This window comes from Quercus lobata, chromosome 7, assembly GCF_001633185.2.
Source record: "Quercus lobata isolate SW786 chromosome 7, ValleyOak3.0 Primary Assembly, whole genome shotgun sequence".
In the NCBI taxonomy this organism is placed as follows: Eukaryota; Viridiplantae; Streptophyta; class Magnoliopsida; order Fagales; family Fagaceae; genus Quercus; species Quercus lobata.
This window is the reverse complement of record NC_044910.1, coordinates 10,152,619-10,172,429: the sequence shown is the minus strand read 5'-3', so window position 1 is coordinate 10,172,429 and position 19,811 is coordinate 10,152,619. Positions and strand designations below refer to the sequence as shown.

The 19,811-nt window shown below is 32.8% G+C and overlaps 1 protein-coding gene across 1 annotated transcript; it reads left to right on the top strand.

The window, feature by feature from the left end:
- The first annotated feature begins 6,170 nt into the window (after window positions 1–6,170).
- Window positions 6,171–12,654, top strand: LOC115953558 (selenium-binding protein 1-like). The gene is made up of 7 exons (XM_031071290.1): window positions 6,171–6,428; window positions 8,487–8,682; window positions 9,945–10,172; window positions 10,470–10,701; window positions 10,846–10,953; window positions 11,066–11,338; window positions 12,174–12,654. Exons 1-7 carry the CDS (start codon window positions 6,269–6,271, stop codon window positions 12,453–12,455), a joined length of 1,479 nt encoding a protein of 492 aa, XP_030927150.1. The 5' UTR covers window positions 6,171–6,268; the 3' UTR covers window positions 12,456–12,654.
- The last annotated feature ends 7,157 nt before the right edge of the window (window positions 12,655–19,811 follow it).

Sequence of the window (19,811 nt, the reverse complement as noted above, 5' to 3'; positions counted from 1 at the left end):
CTCTAATTCAATCCTTTCTTCATACAGACAATGAAGTGTGTAGGGTATGAGTATTATATTAAGTCATCATCTAAACTAACATAGTACATCACTCATCATATCTCATCTATGTCCCAAATTATTTTATCGCACTAGTTCAAGTTTCTTTAATACCCCATGAGTTCGAACTCAAAGCAACATTTGATCCCATAGCATATAATATGCTCATGATTATGTTGAAAAACAAAGATTCATCATAATCATTAGGACTATATGCCATAGAATGAATAGTGTTCTAAATAATCTTTGAGAGACATTCATGCTAATTCATTCACACTTGACTGTTTTCCTAGACATGCTCTATGAGATCGTATTTTATCATGGCCCTAAGATGACATGCTAAGTAGCGACATCAAGCCTTCATGACACAGTTCTAGGTCAAAAAGGGAATAAAATGGATCATGTAATGGTAAACGAAGCCTCATATAGTGACAATGTAGGGATTTATACAACCACTCTCTTAATTTGTTGACTACAACATTTATAGTATAATTTGTATGCTATGGCAGAGCTCCCACTCACTGCTCAAGATGATCACTTGCTTGCTTTCCAAAATGCCTAAGTGATCGCTACGTTTCATCCCGCTCACTACTCAAGCACCATGGTGATCATTCATGTGAGTAGATTAATCTAAGCATGGTGACATATTCTCAAATAATGTGCTCATTATGCAATATCAATCACATTAAACAAGAATTAAATTAATAACCTCATTATTGCATATGATATGAATAATCACAATGTCTATAATGTATCAAAAAGAACATATCAAATCCAACAAAATTCCAAACTCCTAAGATGAGTCAAAAACACATATTTAGCAGTGACCTTAGTAAGTGGATCAACTACCATCTTGCTAGTGGAGATATGTTGGATGATCAACTTTTCTTGTGTAATAACATTGCAAGTGTAGTAAAATAAAATGTTCATTTATTTGGTTCAGCAATAGCGTTTTGGATCCTTGGCATAAGTCATCATTGTTATTGCGATATCTTTTTTTTTTTTTTTTTAAAATCCAATTTGGTTCATGAGCTATCATTTTGAAGGGAATTCAATTTTCTACAACATGAGGTTAAATTAATCCTTATCGAATGGTCAAAGTTTTGGTCAAATTAGGGCCGAACCAGAATTAATCATGGACAAACTAAGTTAAACTTCTGACAAATGTTTAGAAATATTTTTTTTTTTGATGTGAAATAATGAAATTTAGCCATTGGGTGAATTTTTGAAGTCATTGATTGTGGGTCAACAATGGGCATTTTGGTCATTTTAAAACTACACTCATGAAATTGGTTAATTTGATGTTCGATTGAGATAAATTAAATAATTTTTAACATTCTCTTGATCCAAGGTCAAAATTGTAATTTGAAAACTTTTTAAAGAATAGTTATCTCTAAACTAGTTTAAAGAAAAACTCTTCAAACTCCTTATGTATCTTTTTATTAGATACAAATTTTAAAAATCTAACCATTTGATTTAATGTAGTTTATGTTATTAACATGCATGCTAAATTTTGTTCAAATCAAATGTTATTTACTATTCGATTAATAAAATTATATTTTATGCATAATTTTAGATTACAAAAACTTGAAATTTAAACATTTGTGATATAGTTATCTTCTTAAAACTTTGTAAGTATTGAGGATATAATAAGAACATGCAATTAAATTGTTAGATTTTCAAAATGCACATCCAATAAAACGATATCAGCAGAATTAAAATGGTTTGCAAAGAAACCTTTTCCTTTTTTAAAAGCCAAACTAGGATTTTTGGCACCCAAAACGAGGGTAAACAAAATACAATATTAACATTGTCAACCATCACTGAGAGAGAGAGAGTAACAATTGAGAACAGTGAGAAAAATGAGAAAATAAAATGATGGGTAAATTACCACCGCACACCATTGGTGCGATGGTCACCCCACAAGTATAAGTGCTTGTGGAGTGTGAGGGGCAATGGTCGAGGTTCAAGTCTCTAGGAGGGAGCTTCACACACATATACACTTAGATTAGGCTAGCGTAGAATTCTATCTTGTATTCGAAAAAAAAAAAAATTATGGATAAATTACAATAACCTACCTTGAGATATGGGATAATACCAAATACATCCAAAAGGTTTAGAAAATGACCAATTTGGTACTTAAACACTAACAACATTTGTGCACTATTTATTAAATCATTTATTTCATTTTTAAGTTTTCTCTTTCCTTTGCTCTGTCTCTTTGCTCTCTCTTCTTCACGCAAGGAAAACTCTCTCTCTCTCTCTCTCTCTCTCAGTCATAAGGTTTCAAACTCAACAAAGGACCAACAAACTCCGCCACCTAAATGGTTTCAGTACCTAAATACCCACAAATCTCACACCATACGCTATCGTTTAAAGTTGTGTGGTTTGGTCACTATCAAGGAGGATGGTGGACTGTGGCCCTAAGTCACGATGAGTGGTGACTAGTGGTTGCAAGATCACAATTTGGTGGAGCTCACCGTCATGGGTATAGGTTTTTTTATTTTTTTATTTTTTATTTTATTGTTAATTTGGGTTTGGGTTGTGAATCATATGATGTTGGATAGTTGGAACTGTTTGGATTTGAGGAGGATGAGTGGGAAGTGATAGGTGGTGTTATGGTGGATGGTGGTTACTGGTCTCTATTATGGGTTTGGTTTTTGTTTTGAAATATTTTCGATTTGGGTATGTTTGAAGTTTGATGGTGGATGGTTGTTTGGTTTAGTTGAACTATGTTTGATTGTCTTGTGTGATATTGGATCTAAATGGGTTGATCTTGATTTGATTATCGATGTAGTGAGATTTTTTTTTTTAATGTTCTATAAAAAAAAAATTAAAAAAAAAAAAATTCCCAAATGAGAATGTGTATGGTTTTGGAAAATGGATATTAATTTAATGAGAATTTTTGTTTTTTTGGAATGTTTCTTAACTATACGTTTGTGTATATCCTTTGGATACTGGTTTAAGCTTGAGAGTGAGTGAGAGACATGTGTTTATGTTATGGGCGAAGAAGAGAGAAAATGAGGAATACAAATGAACTAAAAAAAATATTTGGGAGATAATGAATAAATGGCATTACACGCCATTTGTATTTAAGGATCAAATTGGTCATATTTTAAAATTTGTAGATGTGTTTGGTATTACCCCAAACTTCAAGATAGATTACTGTAATTTACCCTAAAATTATTGTATTAGTTTTTTTTTTTTTTGAGAAGGGTAAATTATTATATTATTGAATGGTGAATATGAGTTGAGAAATAGATATAAAGTTTTGAAAACTAATTTGTACCGTAATTTTGAGAACAATTTTCTAAAAACAATTTTTTGAAAACGGTTTACAAAACAAAATAACACCGTAGCAAAATAATTTTTAAATGTGTGAATAATATCGTGGGACTCATTTTTAATGAAAAAGTTACTGAAAAGTGAGGTTTGTGGGTCTCGTGAACAGTGCACGGGATCTACTGATGTGCATTGCTCACACGAAAAAGTCAATAATCACCGCTAAAAAAAAGAAAAGAAAAAGAAGAAGGCTGAAACACAGATTGTAGATGTGTTTGGTATTACCCCAAACTTCAAGATAGATTACTGTAATTTACCCTAAAATTATTGTATTAGTTTTTTTTTTTTTGAGAAGGGTAAATTATTATATTATTGAATGGTGAATATGAGTTGAGAAATAGATATAAAGTTTTGAAAACTAATTTGTACCGTAATTTTGAGAACAATTTTCTAAAAACAATTTTTTGAAAACGGTTTACAAAACAAAATAACACTGTAGCAAAATAATTTTTAAATGTGTGAATAATATCGTGAGACTCATTTTTAATGAAAAAGTTACTGAAAAGTGAGGTTTGTGGGTCTCGTGAACAGTGCACGGGATCTACTGATGTGCATTGCTCACACGAAAAAGTCAATAATCACCGCTAAAAAAAAGAAAAGAAAAAGAAGAAGGCTGAAACACAGATGCAAAACGCACTGCGTTTCAGCTATCCAAATCCCACCTTAGTGGGACTCGCTGATTTGTGTATTTAAATCACCAAAACTTTTTTTTTTTTTTTTTTGAGAACATAACCAAAAAAATTTTAAAATAAGGTTATGTGTCCCTTTTTTTTTTTCCTGAAGTTACATGTCAAATTTCATGTGAAAGATAACCACTTTACTCATTTCACCAAATAAGTTGGACAGTGCATTAAAATTTAAAAATTTAGATTTTAATATTATTACGCCAAAAATTACTCCTATAGATTAATTAATGAGCAAGGATTTCCTGCACACATGTGCAGGAGTTGCTGCATACAGGAGCAGGTGGCAACATTCAAGGTGACACTTGTCTTAGGTGTGCATTGCACGTGACCTGAATTTTTAGTTAACTTTCTTCTGTTCTTACTTCTTAAACCATCAGATCCCTCTCTCTCGTTCATTTCCTTCGTTCATCCTTCTCTCTCTACCATCTCACGCAAAAAAAAAAAAAAAAAAAAAAAAAATCCCCATGACCATCTCACGCATTAAAACTAACCAAAGATGAATCTGTCTCTATCTCAAGAAGCTTTGAATTAGTTTTATTCATAAAAAAATACATAAAATTTCAGTATCAGCAAAGAAAATATAAATTAAAAAACAGTATTTCATATATGAGTTTTTTATTGGCATCCCAAATTCCCATAACCCAATTGATTTAGCACGAAATCTAAACCTCCATACCCAAACGATTTGCATAGATCGAAGCCAAATCCCCAAGAAAAGCCAAATCCCTATAACACAAATGATTTAGCACCAGATCTAAACTTCCATACCCAAACAATTTGCATGGATCAGAGCTAAAGTATGCGTTTTTGGAGGATTCATTGTTGCATGTTGGATTTCAAGTTTAGGTGGGATTAGCAGCAAGAGTTTTTTTATTTTATATTATTTATGGGATTAGGTGGTTGTGGTTTTTGATGAAAGGAATGAAAGAGGGAGGGAGGGAGTCTGATGGTTTTGAAGAGAGAGAGAGAGAGAGAAAGAGAGCTGCATTTGCCTTGCATGTTTGACATTTGAGAGAGAGAAAAAAAAAGTCACCTTGAACTGTTGCCACTTGCTCTTGTATGCAGCAACTCCTGCACGCATGCATGCAAGAAATCCTAGTTCTTAATTATAAGGTCTCAGAGTCCAGCTCACGCACGAAGTCTCACCTAGAAAGAGATATGTCCAGCTCACGCACGAAGTCTCACCAAGAAATAGAATATCTCTGTGTATCAAAAATATATGATACTTTATATGGCCTCTTCTTATCTGAAACATTATTTTATAATTCCAAGTTACAAAGTCCAATTTATCAGATGCTTATTTTTATCTCCTATCCAAAAAAAAAAAAAGAAGCTTTTTTTTATCATAAAAAATAAAAATAAAATAAAAATCCTTAATCTTGCTCTGATCTCCCCAGTAATATAATTATTATAATAATAATAATTCCGAATACTTTGCAAATATAATGATATCCGCAACAGCAACAGAGGTCCCACTTCCAGCTAAAATCCATTCACACAAAATCAGATGATTGGATTAAATCCTATCACGGATCAAGATCCCACAATATAAAACAATCCCATAATCCTATTGTTTACCAAACAAAAAAGAAAGGGCTTTATTTTACTGATCCATCATCCATCCACTACCGCCGCACCCGCCATACCCTTCAATACTTTTCAGAGTGAGGAAAGTCAACGAATAGAATTGAGACGAATATTTTAAGAATAATTTATCTCTTTCTTTATTTTAATACGTTTGGGATGGAAGGATTTAAGTAGCCCAAGTTTTTTTATGGCAGAAAATAGATAAAATGTAAAATTTATTGTCTATTTCATTTCAGTTTTTTAATTTTGTTTTCATCTATTTCAATTCTCTAAGTTTCAAAATCTATATTCAATTAAGCTCACTCTGTTTAAAATAACATAGTACTTGAGTCCAAGGAACTAGAGTGCAATCAACAAAGAAATCGAGCTCACGACCATCGAGTTCCGGGTGGCATTTTCACTAGACTAATCAGACGAAACACTAGATTAGATAATATATTACATATATAGAAGTGACACGTCAGGATACTGTGCCCCAGTCCTTATTATATAATAATACAAAGCGAGCTCATCAATTATACGACTCAGACAGACACAGAGAGATTCTTTTTTACACGCGACTCTGATTACTCTTTTTCTTTCATCTTCATCTTCTTGCTTGTCATTTCAAAAAAATGGCTACGGAGGCGAGTGTGTTGAAACATGGAGTGGTGGGGAATGAGAATATTGGGCACGCTGCTTGCCGCAACACGGGGGGACCTGGGTACGCAACTCCGCTGGAGGCCATGTCTGGTCCTAGAGAAGCTCTCATCTATGTCACTTGCGTTTACACTGGTACCTATATATATATATACTATCTTCATCTACTTTTTATTTTAATTCCTTTTCTTTTTCATAGCAATTCGACTTAAATATGCAGGGAATTTGCAGTTATTATTGAATTTTCTTTTGGGTCTGTTTTAAAAATGAAAAAAAAATCTGTTATATATATATATATATATATATAAAGGAGTGGGACAAGAGTATTTGTGGCCGATCGAAACATGAACATATTCTTATGTTAATATGGTTTCATGTTTAGTAAAGTTGTAATTTAGGAAGATTTTTGTTTTTTGATTACGTAGTTAAATTGAAGTTAGTGAAGGATTTATTGAAGGCATATGCAGGAGTCATGATGAGGTAGTGAAGCCTTCTTAATTGGATAAGCCCACTGCCAGGGCTGGCCCTACACATTTTGGGGCCAAGTGGAGAATTAAAATGGAGTATTCTTTATATTTATTTATTAATTAAATTAATATTTATTTAATATTTTTATATTATAATATATATATTTAATATAAAATTTATTTTTCTTGCCTTTTTAGATGTAAATTGACTAATTAAATTTTTGTATTCAAGTTCTTTTAATATCTCATTTTTTATCAATAATATAACTAATCCACTTAATCTTTTTTAGGACATTGTCGATTTTAGATATATTTTTGAAAATTTTGATTTTGAAAATTTTCTTTTTGTAGAAGCAATTGTAACCGGTATTGTTAGTAACATTTTATAAGCAATGCATGTATTTGAAAATGAATCTAACCTTTTTATATGATTTAGTATGTCAATTGGAGTATATTATTTTATTTGTAAAGTTTTTTTAAAAAATTTTAACTTTGAAAATAAATCTAAACCATCAATATCATAATAAACATCATGTTTGAGAAAAGATTCAAGATTAAAACAGTATTTTTGCAAACTATTAGTGATTTCAATTTTGTGAAGTTAAATAGAAAACCAAAAATATCTTTATATATTTGAAATTGTTCAAACCTATCATCAATCGAACTAATTGCTTCATCTACTATATATAAGAAATGGTAATATGAGTAAATTTTAGGGATTTGAGATTTTTGATTTGTTATTGTTTTGTGGTTAATTTTTTAGACCGGATTTGTATTTTATCTTTTTGAATTTTGGTTTGTCTAGAAGTTAAGGATGTTATTTTTGGGACAATTTATTTTGTTTAGACCAAATAATTTTTTGGGGTACCAATGTTTATCAGGATGTACCAATTTTTTTTTTCTTTGATCACAAGGTCACAAGGATGTATCGGATTTTTTGAGTTTCATTTGAAACTAATTTTTTTTTTTTTTTGGTCTCTACTGCCCCTTCTTTTCCAAAATTTTGGGGCCCCACTAGGGGGCCTTAGGCAATGGCCTAATTGGCCTAGTGGAAGGCCGGCCTTGCCCACTGCCCACACATTGTCTGATTGAGATGTATATATTAGATGCATGAGATAGTTATATACCAAAAAAGCCCCACCTTTTAAAAAATAATAGGTTTTCCTTGTCCGGTTAAATGAGTGAAATAAGGACTTGCTTCAATTTGAATGCTTAACACAATCATATTTATTTTAATTATTTTAATTATTATTATTATTATTATTATTATTATTTTTATAAGATAATATGGAAAGCAAATGATTCCTATTGAAAATCAGCCCTCAACTAAATTTTAAAATTTAGGATTTTGTTTTCCTGTTCTGCAGACTCTTGGATTTCAATGAAGCAGTTTCTTGCATCTCATTATTTATTTTGTGCAGTGCTATATATGGCCAGATTAGTTTCTTAATATGTTTTTGCCATCTTTATAATATATATTGTTGCTTTTAACCTTGAAGAGTTGAGACATATGTGTTGTGCCCTAGGCTTTATTCCTTTTTGTTCCTCACCTCCGAACTCTACCACTTAAAATCCTTTTCTATGTGTGGACTAGTTGATTTGAGCTGTTTTTCTATCTATAGCTTATTGCTTTTCTGCTGTTACGGAATCATTTTGGATTGTTTGTCTTAGTTGGGCATAATGTAATAAGTTACTCCTATAATATAATGGTTAATTGTATATACAGGAACAGGAAGAGAGAAGCCTGATTACTTGGCTACAGTGGACATAGATCCAAGCTCTCCTACTTATTCAAAAGTAATCCACAGGCTGCCTGTGCCTTATTTAGGTGATGAACTACATCATTCAGGGTGGAATTCATGTAGCTCTTGCCATGGAGATCCCTCAGCAGATCGACGCTTTTTGATCCTACCTTCACTAGTGTATGAGTAAATTTTATTTTGCATCAATGAATCTTTGCATACATAAATACATACGTAGGTTCATGTGTATATACATAAATACATGCGCACACACATTGTTTGGTTAAGCACTGACCATTTATTGATGAAAGGGGTAGAGAGGTGCTCCAACATAAAGAGGTAGAAAAATAATGTAAGCACAAGCTTTAGAGGCTACTTTAGTTGGAACTTGCTATGAAAATGCTGGTAAATTACCAGTCTAGAAACTGATTCATGCTTGCTAAATTGATTCTATAAATGTATTTGTGAATGAAAATTTGATTAATGTAGATAGGTTCTTGTTATTGAAATATTACTCAAATTATGAACTATTACATTTTGAACTCACAATTCAACAGTCTGAAGTCCACTTTATCTGTGGATGTGTTTGAAAAGATAAACACACATAAGATTATGGATAATGACTTTGTAGTTAGGCAAGCAGTCTAATTACATGTCTTGTCTTGACTTGTGCTTAGGTTTGATCTGGTGTTTGCAGCTCACTGATTTCATATTTAAAAAAAAAAAAAAAAAGTAAACTCACTATCCAATAAGATGGTAATTCCATTGCTAAATAGGTGTTTGCTAGTGACTTCATAGTAATCTCACGATGATTTCTTTATTTAATAACCTATTATTGGTTCTCCAGTGTTCCTTAATTTAGTTTCACTAGCAGTATCAAACTCTTGAACTTCACCGGTATAAGTGGATTAGAAAATTATGGCTCAGGTTTGATACTTCATATTTATTATTATTTATTTTTGCCCGCCACACCCAGGAGAAGGGGGGGGGGGGGTGGTTGACTTTTGATATGTAATAACTGGTTGCATTTTATGTTTTGGAATATCCCCACAAAAGAAACACGCAAGATAATCTGTTTCCTATTTAAGTCTTTTGTGTTTACCAAAAAGATCAAATTTATGGTTTAATGTAACGTGATATTTTTAACTTTTGAGAATTATTAACACCCTGCCTCCTAAGAAAGAAAGAAAATTGTCTGGTATTGTACTTTTTTGTGTTTTCTTCTACTTCCAATCGATTGGTGCTGTAAGATGGATATATGCCTTTAAAATGCCGAGGAAGCATTTTATAATGACTCCATTTCCGTAAGAGGCCTAATGTAGCCCTTTTGTAATTTCTGTTCTTTTTGTCAGAAGCTATGATTACTAGTATTGATGGTTCATCATTTGAAGAGGTGCATTAACTGTTGGTAATATATTCCTTAATAAGTCAAGCCTTTTCAGATCTGGTCGCATATACGTGATTGACACAAAAACCAATTCCAAGGCTCCATCACTGCATAAAGTTGTTGAGCCCGAAGATATTTTTCAGAAGACTGGTTTGGCTTATCCACACACATCCCATTGCCTTGCTTCTGGAGACTTACTGGTGTCATGCCTTGGTGATAAAGATGGAAATGCTGCAGGGAATGGCTTTCTTCTTCTTGATTCTGAGTTTAATGTCAAAGGAAGGTACTGTTCTAAGACATACAAATAAATCTAATCTTTTACTGTTAGCAAACTAGTCTTAAAAAATCATGTATCTATGTATCCAATTTTGGCGCAATTCGTTATATTGATTAATGGAAACAATATATCAAATTTAAAGACAAGATTGACAATACACAAGTAATATTGGAAATCTATTTAAATATTCACGGAGATGGTGACAGTTTAATAGCATGATTCAATTCCTGGCATTGTAAATTGAGCATGTTTACTGTAGATTTGATTACGATGTAACCTTAAAGCTCCCTTCACATCTACCAGGTGGGAGAAACCAGGGCACAGTCCACTTTTTGGCTATGATTTCTGGTACCAACCACGACACAAGACAATGATAAGCTCCTCATGGGGTGCCCCTGCTGCTTTCACTAAAGGTTTCAACCTTCAGCATGTTTCTGATGGTCTTTATGGGAGGCATCTGCATGTGTACAGCTGGCCAGGTGGTGAACTGAAACAAACATTGGATCTTGGCAGTACAGGGCTCTTACCTTTGGAGGTGAGTGCATAGACAATCTACAGTCTGGTTTCCTACATCTAGAGTATGGCCAACATGATTATTTGTTAATTTATATTTTTTTTTCTTTTAATCAGAACATAATAAGTCTGGATCTATTTTTGTCTCAATGTAACCCTTTTGCAGATAAGGTTCCTGCATGATCCTTCGAAAGATACAGGGTTTGTTGGTTGTGCCTTGACAAGTAACATGGTGCGATTTTTTCAGACCCAAGATGGCTCTTGGAGCCATGAGGTATGCACATAAGATATTTATATATGTCTGTATGTTAGTGTGCCATATTGTGTTCACCTTGTAATTTGCTCTGTATTGTCTTTTTATTTGAGGCATTGATCAATATTTGCAGATTGCAATATCAGTGAAGCCATTGAAGGTGCAAAATTGGATTCTTCCAGAAATGCCTGGTCTTATAACCGATTTTCTGATCTCTCTTGATGATCGTTTTCTGTACTTTGTGAACTGGCTGCATGGGGATGTGAGGCAGTATAACATTGAGGACCCTAAGAATCCTGTATTGACAGGCCAAGTATGGGTTGGGGGACTAATTCAAAAGGGAAGCCCAATAGTGGCCGAGGGAGAAGATGGAAAAACATGGCAATTTGATGTTCCAGAGATCCAGGTTTGTGTGAACTCCATTGTAAAAGTTAAAACTCTTTCTGAGCTATAGCTTATTTTTTGCCTAATTGATGATTGATTGGGTGCTTTTAGTAACAATTCCCTAAACAAGATAGGCTTGGTTGGGAATGCTGCTTATGTGCAATTTAGATATCGGTTAAAACAGTTCCTGCACTAGAAGTATTTCACACAGAGATGCATCAGATAATCTGTTTGGTTCTTTCTGCTTCTGATTTACATCATGATTCTATAAAAAAAGATGTATTATTAATCTACTGAATGCTTTATTCATTATCTGGTGAGCATCAATCATTATCATTTAGTAATAGATGCATACGGACCACCTAAACCTTGATGTGTTGACACTATACACTGTATGTGAGTGGCTAGACAACGTATAAGTGACCTGTTATATATTCATCACTCGAGTGCCTTTATCCCATATAGGTATATGCCTAGTTCAGCTAGACGCCTAGACCATTCATTTGATAGGCTGTAGAAAAATAATACTATTTGAGTATCTTCCTATCTTTGATGTTACATGTTAGTGCTCCATAACACTTTTTAACCCACACGTATTTTCACAGTACTTAAACAACGTTACTAGAAATCTCTTACCAAATGGGCTAATCGCTCATACTAAGATAGTACTTTTGCTCCATGTAGTTCCCTTAATTTAATATGTTGTTCATGTTAGTGTACACCAGTTTAATTATGTTTATGTGGTTTATGTGCATTGGTTTGGCACAAACTATTTAATCACTCAAACTAAGACAGTACTTTTGCTCTATGTAGTTCCCTTAATTTAATATGTTGTTCGCTTCATATTTTCCTTTCAGGGAAATCAGTTAAGAGGGGGGCCTCAAATGATCCAATTAAGTTTAGATGGGAAGAGACTCTATGTCACCAACTCACTCTTCAGTGCATGGGATCGTCAATTTTATCCTGATCTTGTGGAGAAAGGATCTCACATGTTGCAAATTGATGTTGATACAGAGAAAGGTGGTCTGAAAATAAACCCGAATTTTTTCGTGGATTTTGCTGCTGAACCTGATGGTCCTTCCCTAGCCCATGAGATGAGATATCCTGGTGGCGACTGCACCTCAGATATATGGATCTAAGCAACTTGAATCTATTTCTAGCAATAAACGCCAATATTTTAACATATAGTAGTGGATATAATGAACTTTCCAAATTAAGTTGTTGGTGATGACAGTATGTGAAGGAAACATGGGAATTTATGAATTATAAATAATATTTGTAATTTCTACCAATACATTGTCTAGACCTGAACTTATTAGCTCTCCTCTCGTTAGGTTATGACTTAGGAGTCTCTCTTTCTTGTCTTGGTTTGCCTAAGAGAGTTCCTTAGGGCTAGGAGTGTCTGCACATGCTTAGGCTGTTGAGATGGACTCGGAATTCATAGAGCAACTTTAGACGCTTCAAATCACGACAGATGAAGAAGAGGGGATTCATATCTCCACTTCAAAAAGCCTTAGAGCATTCACATTGGGTCTTGTAAATGCCATATGTTGGTAATATTTAGCATCAGAGCCCCAAAGCCCTCCATTACCCGGTCTTGCAAAGTTTTAGAATTGTAAAAAAAATTGCAATTATGCTACAGTGCCATCCTATTTTTATGATGGTACTGTAGCTCAATTGTAAAAATAAAATATTCAAATTTATTCCTCATCTCATTTTTTTAATCCATTTTATTCTTTCTCTCCTCTGTCTTTCTCTTTCTCTAATCTCAATCCATTTCTTTTTCACTCTCTCTTTCCTCACATCTCTAATGGTTGGGCCTCCACATTGACGAAGCAGAGATCTATTGGCTAAGGGGTATTGTGAGTCGGATCTGGTGGCGGAGTAGTGGTGGGTTGCTAATATTAGTATCCAAGACAAAGGTCAATGAGTCGTGACAAACGGAAAGATCTACCATTCCTAAAACTTCAAATTCATGTTCAGTTATTTAGTTTAAGAAGTCTACAGAACCTACTTTCTCAAATTATTTTAATACCAAAAAAATTGATGTTGGTTTTTTAACATGGATATGCCCTACGCTCAATTTCTGGAGGTCAAAGTATTAAAATGTTGGATGCTTTGTCAAAAAACAAAGTGAATGCTGCCATGCACAGGGATTCAAGGTTGATTAGAGTGCAACAATGGTAATGGAGTAACCTTAGGTGAGAATCCGTAAGTCCACATGCTGGTCCAAGTTATCCTGCATATTGCAAAAGATGGAAAAACATAAAGTTATGAGGCAGCAAAATTCATAACCACAAATAGGATGGTGAACATCAAGAAAAAGAAAAAAAATGGAGAACACATCAATAAAAGACCCAACCAGAAGCCTAGTATGTAGGTTAAGTTTCTCATTGACTGCCAATGAAATGTGTTTTGTACTTGTACTTGCCACTGAAAGCAAACTAGACCATGGTTGTTCAAGCCATTTGTTCTGCTTATGATGTCACCCTGCTTTATATTAGGCCCAAGTAAGTTATCTCTATTGTTAAAGCAGAACAAGTTAAGAGTACCGCCATCTGGTTGACTTTGGAACTCAAATTCTTTAACCTGTCCTGACGTCGATTCATCTCTTTCCGGTTTTGTTCATCAGCAGAGGGAAGCTTTAATGAGGAGTTCAGGATAATGGTTAGGGCTTTAATGAGGTTGTCAAGATAATGATTAATTGATTAAATTCACTCATTCCTAACAACTTAAACTTTTTATGAAATCAGTTATTCATCTTAATATCAAAATAAATGGTCTTAAATTCAAATTCTATCTACACTCAACATCCCATTTTAAAATTTCAAAATCCCACATGTTGGACCTCAAGACTTTGGGCCCACACATGTGGGGTAGTGTTAAGATAAATAGATAATGGTTAAGTGATTCTTTTCTATCAATTTTAGCCTTCGGAAGAATCAGTAATTAATCAAAGGACAAGGTGAAAATAGATAAAGAACAATTTGAATCTCATAGAAAAGAAGATAACTGTTCGTTTATACAAATTACTTACCTACAATTACATGTTGCACCGATTTGGCTATCATATGAATATAAATTAAAACCAAAAATCCTAAACCACTCCATCTCCAGGAAATTTTCAACACTTTAAATACTTTGGTGTAATCAGACTATAAAAACTGATACCAGAAAATATGAATTTTGATGAGAAGCAGGGAAAACACCACATAACAACCAACCACTGCAGGAAAACTTTTAAATACACTTACTAAGGCAAGAAAATAACAAATTCTTTCTCCCTTTCTAAGTATTGGTCATGTGCCAATACTTAGAGAAACAAAGTATTTAAAACTGATGCAAAATAATAGAGAGAAAAAAAAAAACAGTAATTAATTGGTCCAGATACAAGAGATCTTCACCTTATCATGTAATTGAATCAATAAAGGTTATTTCACTTAAAAAATCAATTGTATTAAGTTTACCAAGTTGCAAAGTTGATTATAAAAATAAAATTAAAAAACATTTCAGAAAATTTACAGAACAATTGCATTCACAAATAAAGTAGAAAAAACAACTCCACTTTGCAGGATTTCTTTGGTGCCTGTCATTAAATGAGACAAAAACTTCAATTGTGTAATGTCATTTATAAAAAATGATCACCTTGTAGAGGAGCCTGGAATCAAACATTAGGAAACTGCTAAGAGTTAGTAAGGAAAAAAAAATCAACTCACATTTTGAAAAAATAGTAAATTGAATCCCACGTAGATTAGTAATTATCAAAAAATAGTAAATTGAATCCCACGTAAAATTACACAAATAATAAATATAGTTTCCTTTACAAAACAGATCTTTAACAACAATTTCTTAGATAACAACAACTTCATGTGAGGCTTGAATCATACAACAATTTTTGTAAAGTCTCTCACCCAAACCTATCCAATATTCTGGTGAGAGGCTAGATATATACAAAGTTAATTCGACCTGTTTTGGCTGGCTGTGCTTATATACACTATGGATTAGGTTTAGACTGATAGAGTTAATTTGAACTGTTTTTTTTTTTTAAGAATTTGAAGGTTTAATTGGTCATATGCTGTAAATTGAAACAATGTGTCCATCTATTCTGCTACTCTTCAAAGAAGCTATATTTGTAGTTTTAACAAATTTCGTAAAAGAGATTGTTATGTGGCACTATGGCAATCATTTATAGTAGACACTGTAGTGACACTTCAGCAATTATTTTGTTTATGTTATTCTAGCAGAAGAAGCACAGGGAAAATCTTTGTTAAAGAGATGGGTGCATGGTGAGTGATTGCAAAGAGAACAAATCTTTATTAAAGAGTTGGCCACTAATGATTGATTCAAAATGTGATGGTTTTGTGAAGATTTAATGTTTGACAATGTTCCTAATAGCATCATGATGATATTTTTCTTCCTTTTTTTTTTTATATTAAAAAATAGGATGGCAACAAACTTAGTTATTAATTAAGGTTACAACTTCACTTGACATTTTTGTATTTGATGTAAATTTTGACAAATCCACCTTTAGATTACATTTTCTTTTTATATCTTTCATGCTTGCAAAATAATATCCGATTGGCATAAAATTTGACATGTGTTTTAAAAACATAAATTTGACATGTGTTTCAAAATATATAGCCATGTTAATTTGTTTAGTGAGAGTTGTAGCCTTAGACTACTATTGAGTTTGTAGCCAAACTCTGTTCTAAAGATAAATAAAAAATATTTCATGTTTGAAAAAAGGCTCTATTCTAAACCAACCATAAACTTTGCCACCGATCATATTCAATTTATGAGAAGAACATCAATCTAGGATCCGGCTAAACATAAGTTAAAGTCTTTCTAAATATGAAGGCTATGAATATACAAATTTAATATTTAGTATAGTTACTCATTTGTTTTAACTTCATTACTTATAAATGAATTGCATGAGGTTGATTATACTTTCAAGCAATATATATTACTTAACTATTCGATGCAATGCTCGGGTAAGCGACTATTTTATCTTATATTTGAAGTTAATGAAAAAAAAAGATTTTATTTTTGCTTTTAAAGAATTACTAATATACCTAACAACTCAAAAATTCCAAAATTTTCGGATTTCAAATAAAAAAAAGTAATAATAATTAGGGGCATCACATGGTGTTGTCCAAAATCTTAGTGGAAAGTGTGGATGCTTAGCTCATATATTCTCAAGGTTAGTACAACCCTAATTTTGTCATTGTTGGACTTGGACATAAAAAAAGTATAATTTTTTCACGAGCTCAACAAAATTATTTTATTTCTCTTTTTTTTTTTCTTTTTTTTTTTTAATCTTGATGACTTCTGGATGGTATATCATTAATCATAAAATTGTGTAATGCATGGAAATGTTAAATCATTATTGATAAATAAAGATTCAATCAAAAAATTTATAGAAAAGAACATATGTAATTCAATTAGAATTTTTTTTTTTTATAGAGAAATCAAATCTAATCGTATTAAAATTTGTTTACCTGTTAAGTTACTTTAAGTTATGGTACTAGTAATTTTAAAACCAATTTCAATAACATATACCATAATCCTGACATGTAAAAGTGTGGGTTTTCAATTTTTTTGACAAAGTTAATTAGAATAAGTCAATCAAAAATAAAAAATTTCTATCCCTACGATGCAAAGAAAAATTAACAAGATATATATATTTTTCAAATATAAAATTTAATAATTAATTAGGTAATTATTAAAATTTACTATTTATTATGATTAGAGATGTGCATGGGGTCAAGTTGAAGAGTTTTTTCCAACACAACCTGGTCTTGTTGAAATGAGAAATTAATTCCCAATCCAATCCAACCAACATGGGTTGGGTTGGGTGGGTTGGGTTAGGTAAATGAGTTGTGCTTACATGTTTTGCGTTGTCAAAAATTGGGTTTTCATCAAGTATTCAAATATATTTCAATAAATTATTACAATTCATATAATATGCTTTAATTATATTCAAAAAATTCAAATTCATCCAAACTTACTCTCAAAATACCAAAATCAAACGAACTAAAAAACATTAAAATATGGGTAATCAAGTAAACTTATGTACTTAGTGGGTTGGGTTGGCTCATATGAGTTGAAAAAACTATCAATCCAAGGCAGGGATCAAAATAAAATTTTAACCCACAAAAATCAACTTGAAGCGTAGGTTGGTTTGGTTGGGTTGGTTTCGTCAAATTGGCGAGTTTGATGCACACTCTTAATTCTAATTGTGTTTATATATAAAATTATGTATTATACTATTTAAAGAAATTATGTATGGTGAAATTCGAATGTAGTGCATAATATAGGATGTTTTATAGGGCATTATTATTTTAAGGTCTCCGCTCCATGATGATTGTCTTTTCAAATTAGGCTAAGACATCAATTGATTTTGGTGTGGGTTGAAACCCCATATATCTTATTTGATGACAAAATACTTTACTAGTTAGAAGTTAGAACCGAAAAATAAAGAAGTCTCTTGAGTTGTGAACAACTTTTATGGAAATATATATATTTAGGGTATGTTTGGTAGACTATAATAGACACTGTAATGTAATAGTTATTCTTATAGTTTAGCTATTCAATAGTTTGGTTATGTTTTTATTATAGAGAATAGGCATTCATTATAAATAGTTATTCTTTAAAATAAGAAATAACTATTCCTCTCTAAAAGGGTTGTATTAGTTAGGGTTGTCCACAACCCGCTCAAACTTGAGAAACCGCTTGGAACCCGATCATCTTCACCCGAAACCGCTCGATCAAAGCTTGGTTACGGTCGGATGCGGGTCGCCGGCGCAAGCACCCGAGACCATCAATTTGAGTTACGGGTTGGCTATCTGAGAAACTGACGAACCCGACCTGCCTGATAAGTTGTTCTTCCCTAGTTGGAAATCACAAACTCGGCCAAAAACCGGTAAGTCCAAACCCTTAAGTCCGACGATATAGGCTGATTTCGGCTAGATCCATCAAGATCTCAACCCAATCTTTATAGATATAGGGAAATATCGGCCAAATCTCGTTAGATCCAACCAGATCTGACGAGATTCAACAATATTTTGGCCAAAATCCCGCCAAATTTCGCTTCACTCTGGCAAACCCGAAATCGATATGACCCGAACCGGCAAACCCAAAACTCGAACAAGGTCGATTGCAGGTTAAACTTTTTCCCACCCGATGCATTCAAGTCAAGGCCGGGTTAGGCACAAACCCAACCCGACCTGACCCATGGACAGCCCTAGTAATAGCTATTCCTTAGTAAGTATATTAATTTCTAAAATTAATATGTTCTCAAATAAATAAACTTTTCACATGCACATAACAATTATGAGAATAAAAAATCATAAAAAATAACTAATCTCTCTTTCAATTTTTTTAAAAATATTATTTTTTAGAAAATATAATTATATGAGTAAGATATTTCCTAAAATATTCTTTAAGTTTTATTCTAATGATATAAAGACAATTTGATTTAAGGGTTCTATTCTTGTATTGTCACCAAACAAATAAATAGTAATTGGTATTACATTACAACATCTTATATTTCTTGTAATAACTATTCATATTCCTATGTAATCACCATTTCAGTCTACCAAACATGTCTTTAGAAATGAGAAATCTCAAAAGTGTGTAAATTTGAACTCAAGAGTCCGTGAATATGTCCAAGACAAAAGCTACAACCAAAAACATTCTCTTTTTTTTCTTTTTTCTTTTTAGGGAAGGAACAAACATTCGAGAAAGAAAAACAAAGAGACAGGTGTTGCCAACCCAAAAACACTTTCATTTTCATTTTAGTCAGTGATATTTATTTATTGGTCCTTAATGTTTGGACTTGTTCTTAATGTCTCCCTTCTATCCATTCTTGTTGATGACGGCATACAATATCTACAGTTAGTGCAACTAAAATATGCCACATTATTTTATTTTTTTTGAAGGGGAAATATTCATTCAATTATAATGATAAGGAGTCATGATACAAGGCTTTTAAGGCTAGTGGGGGAGAATCCTCCATCCAATACAAATTTGCATCTAAAGAATTTCTAGCATATTGAGCTAATGCATGAGCTACCTTATTTGCTCCTCTCCTAATATAACAAACTCTAGCCCACTGTAACCCCACAACAAGTGTATGATATCACTTACAACATTCCCAAGCAGTGAAAAGTTTTCTAAAGAAGAAGAGATGGATTGGATCACATTACTATTATCTCCCTCGATAATCAACCTAGAGAACCCAACATCCACGGCAAACTCAATAGCTCTTCGACAAGCAAGTAATTTGGCCTCATCACTTGTACTCACCCTCGGACCACTCACGGACATAGCAGCCATCACTTCACCCTTGTCATTCCTAATTATAGCACCAAAGCCTGATCTGTCCAAGCCTGAAAAAATCGCTGCATCAAAGTTCAGTTTGTACTCCGAATGTGAGGGAGGTTGCCAAACGTCTCCACTCTGTTGCAGCCGAGTCAGAACAGAGAGATTATTTC